Source organism: Chaetomium globosum, genomic scaffold (genome assembly GCF_000143365.1).
Source record: "Chaetomium globosum CBS 148.51 scaffold_5 genomic scaffold, whole genome shotgun sequence".
Taxonomy (NCBI): Eukaryota; Fungi; Ascomycota; class Sordariomycetes; order Sordariales; family Chaetomiaceae; genus Chaetomium; species Chaetomium globosum.
The window spans coordinates 3794326-3801385 of record NT_165980.1 but is presented as its reverse complement, the minus strand read 5'-3'; the positions used below and the strand labels follow the sequence as shown (position 1 = coordinate 3801385).

At 58.7% G+C, this 7060-nt stretch overlaps 3 protein-coding genes across 3 annotated transcripts; 2 read left to right on the top strand and 1 right to left on the bottom strand.

The window, feature by feature from the left end:
• Positions 1-722: 722 nt before the first annotated feature.
• Positions 723-1678, top strand: CHGG_08083 (uncharacterized protein; the record flags this gene model as incomplete). The annotated part of the gene is made up of 2 exons (XM_001225738.1): positions 723-890; positions 965-1678. 2 exons carry the CDS (start codon positions 723-725, stop codon positions 1676-1678), a joined length of 882 nt encoding a protein of 293 aa, XP_001225739.1.
• Positions 1679-2477: 799 nt separating this feature from the next.
• Positions 2478-3270, bottom strand: CHGG_08082 (mitochondrial 37S ribosomal protein RSM25; the record flags this gene model as incomplete). The annotated part of the gene is made up of 2 exons (XM_001225737.1): positions 2478-2808; positions 2894-3270. 2 exons carry the CDS (start codon positions 3268-3270, stop codon positions 2478-2480), a joined length of 708 nt encoding a protein of 235 aa, XP_001225738.1.
• Positions 3271-4468: 1198 nt separating this feature from the next.
• Positions 4469-5835, top strand: CHGG_08081 (uncharacterized protein; the record flags this gene model as incomplete). Its single annotated transcript, XM_001225736.1, has 2 exons — positions 4469-4563; positions 4692-5835. 2 exons carry the CDS (start codon positions 4469-4471, stop codon positions 5833-5835), a joined length of 1239 nt encoding a protein of 412 aa, XP_001225737.1.
• Positions 5836-7060: the final 1225 nt, after the last annotated feature.

Below are 7060 nucleotides of genomic sequence, written 5' to 3'. Positions count from 1 at the left end.
TACCCCTCTCGCCCCCCCTCGCTCCACCCCTGCCGCCCTCCAACCGCATGGCCTGCAGCTAATTCCCGACTTAGCATCGACATGTTGTCCTCCAAGATCGTCTACACCAACCAACAACAGGAACGATGCGGTGTCCCTCTGAATCTCCAACACCCACAACCCGACATCGGGGTGGAGCCGAGCGCGGCCAAGGCGACAGGGTCGTTTCTCACTACCAGCCGAGTGGAACACGTCGAGATGGAGAACGTCTCCAGCGGCAGCGGCGCAGGAAGTCCGCAGGCTCGCATCATGAGGGCCGCGCCACCGTTTGGCGAGGCAGTGTCACACTATGATTCGGAGGTGATGGATCAGAGCTGTGCTGGAATCAACAACAGGAGGTCCGAGATTGGGGTTGCGGTCAGCGAGCGGAGGGATGAATCCCCATCAATATCCGGTTGAATAGGTACTGAATGGACGGACTCACATGATTGCCTCTCAGGCCTCGATATCACAGATCGCGAAACTCACAATGGACCCGCATAACAGCACAGGCACTATAGGCACAGGCACAGGCAGCCATGCCATGTGCCAAGGAGAAAAGAAATGCAGATGGCTAAGAATTGACGGGTTTGCAAACCTTCCAACACAAACCCGACGACAAGACCAGGCCAGCCATTATCGGCGCTACAAAGGAGAGCTCAGCTCTACAGTCCCCCATAAAAAATGCAAATCCCGAGGCCGAGATGGAGAAGTTTATTCGTGATATGATCGAGGACTTTGGTCCCGACCGTTTCGCCTTTTTTGTCTACCTGGGGCTCGTCTGCATCGGCATGATCTCGATCGCTGGCTTGTTCCTCCTCCCTTGGTCCTCGATCACCACAATAATTACCGGCTTGGTCACCTTCGTTATTGTAAGTTCCATCTTTAGATCCTCCCCAACAAATACTGACGACCCCAGTGGCGGCACATCTCCCTCCGGCGCCAGGGGCCCCGTCAGGAAACAGGCCGGCGATGGATCAGCCGGCGAGACCCGTCGACGCCCAACACAACCGGGCTCCCGGCGGTCTACTTTCTCTACATCCTCGGCTCGGGCGGGCACACCTCGGAGATGCTCGAGACCATCAAGCGCAAGTTCGTCACCCAAACCAAAGAACACCACAACTACCTCGTCACCACCGGCGACAAGGACTCGCTCAACCGCGTCATCAAACTGGAATGCCTCATCAGCGCTGCTTCCCAGACGACCACAACAGCACGATCAAAACTTCCAGTCCCGCGCGCCCGGCGCGTGCACCAGCCCTTCTGGACCGCCCCCTTCACCTGCCTCCAGACCGCCATCCACGCCATCAACGCCCTGACGCGCGAGCCGGACGTGCGCTACGCCGAGCGCCACCCGGGCAACCCGTTCAAGTACCCGCACGTCATCATCACCAACGGCCCGGCCACCGGCTTCATCGTGTGCCTGGTGGCCCACCTCCTCAAGCTCTTCTACCTCGTCCCGCGGGACCGCCTTAAGATGGTGTACGTCGAGTCGTGGGCCCGCTGCCGCTCGCTCAGCCTCACCGGCCCGCCTGTTCCTGTGGTCGGGCGTCGCCGACATGTTCTGCGTGCAGCACGAGGAGCTGGCCCGGAGGACCCCCGGTGCCGTCTATGTCGGCCAGGTTGCGGCTCGCCTCGCCCCGCCGGGCTAGCAGCCTGAGGTGTCATGGCCGCCGATGGTGTCGGTGCTGGATCGCTTGGGCTTGCGGGATCCGCCGCGAGAGGGGGGGGGTGCACGGCAGCAGGAGGTGCGAGAGCCGACGCAGCAGGGGGTGCAAGCGGATGTGTAAGAAGGCATGCTAGATAGGCTACTGGGGTGGTCTGTTGGGTTGTGGTTTGCACTGCGGAGGCTCGCCTATGGCATTTGATGGCTCGGGTTGCCTGGTCATGGTTCTGCACATATCGGGTGGATTTTGACCCATGAAAACCGACTCATGGGGGGATGGGATCTGAAGCTTGGAAGAAGCCCTCTGTATATCTAGTTAGAGCCTGCACCGTAGAGCGCAAAACCTAGATTTGCACGCCTGCATGCCTCGGTTATGTGACTGCCAAAAGTGATACCGCACACCCCACCCCCCTGACACTCGCCATCGTGACCCAAGACCCCGAGTCCAAGCGCATTAGTTACTCAACTAATGGTTATATTTGGGCTCCGAAGGGACGTCTGAAGCCCTTTTATCGTCATGGTACTTTTTTCTCTTCAAGATCCCCAAACATCTATACGGATAGAAAGACGAAGAACTGGCACAGGGGGGTGCCAGGATGGGAGTGACAGCACACCACACTGTGAATGTATTACGATCTGGCAACCAAAAGGTAATTACCCCAAACCCACCCAAGGGTCCCCGGAGATGTGTACATGCGTCTATTTTCCGTAAATGTTTTTATACAAGTGTACACGAGCAGCCTGCCAGCCCAGGCAGCTCTTGAACCCGACCCAGACCTCAGCTCCCGCTCTCTTACAACAGCTCTTCCTCATCGTCTTCGGCCGGTTCCGTCACCGTATCAACAACGTTGGCGTAAGCAGCGGTACGCTCGGCCTCGAGCTTGCTAATCTCGATGGTGGCCCACTTCTTCCACTGCTCGTATGCGGCGTCCTCGAGCTCCATGCCGACCTGGAGGTTGTTCTTGCCGAAGTAGGCACCGTACATGCGAGCCTCCTCCACCGCTACCCTGCGCTCAATTTCCTCTTGTTGCCGCAGCTTGTAAAATTCCTTGCGTGCAACATCGTACGCCCTTGCCTTGGAAAGGCCCCGGACCTCCATATACCAGAGCTGGCGTTGCACCACACTATGAGGTGGTTAGTACTCCCTTTGCTGAAGTATATCACAAAAACCGTGAACCGTGAGCAACCCTACCCTTCTCACCACTCAACGCCATCCCCGGCTGGCGCAGCCCCTTGCTCCAGTCACGACGCCTTGCGTCCTGCCCGTCCAGCTCGAGCACCAGCTTGGGCCGCGCCAGCTCCCACGGATGGTCGCGGTAGAATTCCTGCCGCAGCTGGTCCTCCGGGTGCACGATTTTGGTCGGCCGGAACAGGTTTCGTGGCCGCTGCGCCGCCCGCCCGCGGTCCTTGGGCTCCGTGTGCTGGATCGGGTACGGCCGTGTGAGCACCTCGGCCGGCGGGATGTGATCCAGCGCTTTTAACCACATCGGGACGTTGGGGCGCGTATTTTGGATAATGGTGCTGCTCATGCCGGCTCGGGCGGTGTCGTAGACGCGCGCCGCGAGGAATTGGCGGCCGCGGACCATGTTGGGGGCTTTGGTTTCGGCTTCGGCTTCGAGTTCGGGGTGTTTGTCGAAATTCGAGGTGGGGAGGGGGGTTGTTCGAGGGGGTGGTTCGACAAACTTCGTTGATGGGCCCCCGGTTGAGTCGACTAGAAATCGTAGATCGTTTCCAATGGCACCGTACACAGTATGTGCTCGTGGCCTCGTTATCCCGTTCGTTGCCTCTTCTCCGAGAGCCACGCCGCCGTTCGAAGTGACTTTCAGATCGTTGATAGATGTGGAGCTCTGCGGCTTCTTCCACTGCCTGCCAGGGCCCAAAATTTCCCAGCTTAAGCCGCATCTAGTGGGGTGCGGCGAAGCTGAACCCGGCCAAAAATTGTCCCGTGTCTCCCATTGGTTCAATTGGTTCGCGGAAATTCGACTTGAGCTTGAATGGCTGCCCAAGCCTGGGTCCCTCGCCCACTGAAACCCTGCGGCGCGGGTGCTCGGCGCCCCGTAGTTGCGGCGATAGGCTCCCCGCCAACTTGACTTTTTCTCGCCGTATCAAAAAAGCGGCCCGAACCGACGACACCAACGCCCTCCCTCGCATCGCTCACGCCCCCTCCCCCCGAACGGCGAATCCCGGCTGCAAAACCCGGGGCGAGAGGCTGGGCTAACGGCAGGCCACAATGTTGGACGACAGCTCATGAGAATCTCCAGCCGAATAGACGGGTCGATATGCGGCGCGATCCTCTTTCTGCACCGTCCGTCGCTGTCGTCGAACCGGTCTGCCGCCGCCACATCCCTTCCCGTCTTTGCTCATAGCCCCGGCGGAGGGCCTGCGCAAGGCTTCCATAGCGGCTGTACCCCAAGACGTACCATCGGCACCACGGCTCCCCGGTCCAGATCTTCCGTACCACGACGTCGCCCGCTGTTGACCCTCCCGGTCCTCCGAGTCTCCCGTACCCGCCTTGGTAGCCCTTCCGGGCCCTCCATACCCGCCTCTAGGGTAAACCATACCGCTGCAGTCAGCGAACCCCCTCTCGAACCCTTTACCGGTCCAGAATTCGACGACGACATCCCCCCAGATGAACCCACCACCCCCAATCCACCCTCCGCCCCAGTCACGGCCACGGCGTAGCTTCCCCTAAGAAGGAGCTGCTCGCCCTTTATCGACCCCCTACGATGCCGAAGAGATTGGCACCGTCGATGACTACATTCAGTACCTTTCGCGGACCCATACATGCGTCGGCTTATGTCCCAACCAGACACACAGAAGTTTCACGTGTTGGCGCGCACCAGCGAGGACTTTGAAATTTTCCAAGTCCTCGAGCCAAGGTGATTCGAGGCGCCGGACGAGGTCGGATGCGAAACGACCTCTCTGGGGAGCATCCCGCTTTGCCGTACTTAGCCGCCTCAGGAGCCCGCACAAGGCCGACCTCGATCACATCTACGAAGTCTACCAGCGCCTTCCCGAGCCCCGTATGCTGTACCTCCACGCCCGGGTTCCGTCACCAGCTGCTGCGCACTCTCGGCCAGCCCGACGAGCGGGACATGGCATCCATGCTACGGTACTTTGAAATCATTGCCGACGTCAAGAACACGGGTATTCCCCTGACAAGTGCCGAGTGGAACTGTGCCATTGCGTTTGCTAGCAAATACGTGGGCACCGTGACCGAAACCGAGGTCGAGGCTGCCCTCAAGCTTTGGCGCGAGATGGAGGTCGACGCCGGCATCAAGGCCACCAACGTGACCTTCAATATCCTCTTTGACGTCGCCTGCAAGGCTGGTAATTTTACTCTGGCCGAGATGATTTACCGCGAGATGGAGTCCCGGGGTCACTACTACAACCGCTACCACTACACCAGTCTCATCCACTTCTTCGGCCTCAAGAACGAGACCAGCGGCATGCGCGCCGCCTACCGGGAGATGGTCAACGCCGGCGAGATGATCGACACCGTTGTTCTCAACGCCATGATCGGGGGCCTGCTGCGGTCGGGGGAGGAAGGCCCCGCCGAGCAGCTCTACGAGCGCATGAAGGCGGCCACCCTAGAGAAAGAGACCGACGGCAGCAACATCCCTGTGCGTACAGTCCCATCCGACCGCGCCATCACCCAAGCCCTCGTCATGTTCGCCAAGATCGGCCGGCGCAGCCCCTCTTCCCGCGCCGCTCTGCAGGGCATGACCCTCCTCTCCCCGGACCTGCAGACCTACCGCATCTTGGTCAACCACTACGGCGTGAAGTGCGGCGACCTCGCCAAGGCGGCCGCCTTCATCGACGAGATGAAGTTCTTCAAGATCCCGCTGCACCACGCCATCTTCCTGGCGCTGTTCAAGGGCTTCGCCCACCACGGCGGCTACCAGCGCTCCGCCTGGAGCGAGCGCCGCCTGACCGGCATCTGGAACGCCCTGCTCGACGCCGTCGACTCGGGCGCCGCGGGGCTCGAGATCAAGACGTGGCTGGCCATGTGGGCCTTGCGGGCCTTCGCGCGGTGCTCGACCAGGCAGAGGACGCTGGCCGTGTATGATGCGCTCAAGGCGCGCTGGAGCTTGAATGAGGCCGAAGAGCAGTTCATGATTGATTTTTTGAGTAACCTTGTCAATAAATAGAGGGGCGATAAGCGGAGCATGGCTGGGCGGGTTGACACGACTGGGTAGGGGTATGTATATAGGAGGCTGGTTGATACGCATTGGGAATGACCCCTGGGGTGGGGCAATTTGTATGATAGTGAGATATCCTCACAATGATGTACCGTAGATGACAGCGTGATAGATGGGGCACAATCGATCCGATGAGATGACCATTGGGATACAGCTTATTATTTGGTTATATTGTTGTGCTCTTGACCACTCACTCTGTTCACGTCGCACATATGTTAGTTCCGAACGGCAAAACTATGCCTTTCATAGCCGCAAGCAACTAGTAGTAGAATAGAATGCCACGAAAGGACGGAACGATATAATAATCGCATATGGGTATTTATCTCAGTTCCTGATACAAGACGAAAGCATCCAAAACGAATGAAAATACCTCGCTTTTCCCTCGCCCATTCTTCAATACGCCGGATGGTGACACCCTCCGCCAACGCCTCGCTAAACGACCAAACAACAAAGCAGCCAACCTATCTAAAAGAATGAACGGCCTGAGAAAGGGATGAAGCGCCAACCCGCCTGTTCCGACGCGCCAAAACAGCAAAGAGAAGCAACAACTAAAAGAAAAACACAACAAAAGAACCATTATCTGGGCGGCCCAGCCCTCAGCATAGCCTCCCAGTCCTGCTCAATCACACTTCCGCCACTCACCCGATCCACACTCTCACCCCCTGCTGCCACACCCCCCCTCGGCTGCCTCACGCCCATTACGCCAGGCGTGACCATCGTACTATTCCTCCCCACCCCCTTCCCACTGCTCCCTCCGACCGCCTTATCCCCCCCAACATTAGCATTACCCTCCCCTTTCTTAGCAGCCGCCGCCGCCGCCGCAGCAGCAGCGACAGCAGCAACATACTCCTCATTAACCTCCTCCACAACCTCAACACTAACCGTCTTGATGATCCCGCGCGGCCACGCCTCCAAATCAATATCACTGCCCATATCACTGCCGTAACCCTCCTCCTCCTCCTCCCCCTCACTACTACTATAATACCCGCCCCCACCCCGGGGCGCCCCCAAATCATACTCCTCCTCCCCCAAAAAGAGGGGCCAATCACCAAAACGGAGGACAAGCGGGTGCTGGGTAGTAAGCAGTTGTAGGAGGCGTTATATTTGTTACCCCGATTGTTGCAAGTGGATAGAAAATAGGATACAAAAAGAAAAGATGTGTGAGAGGGGAGGA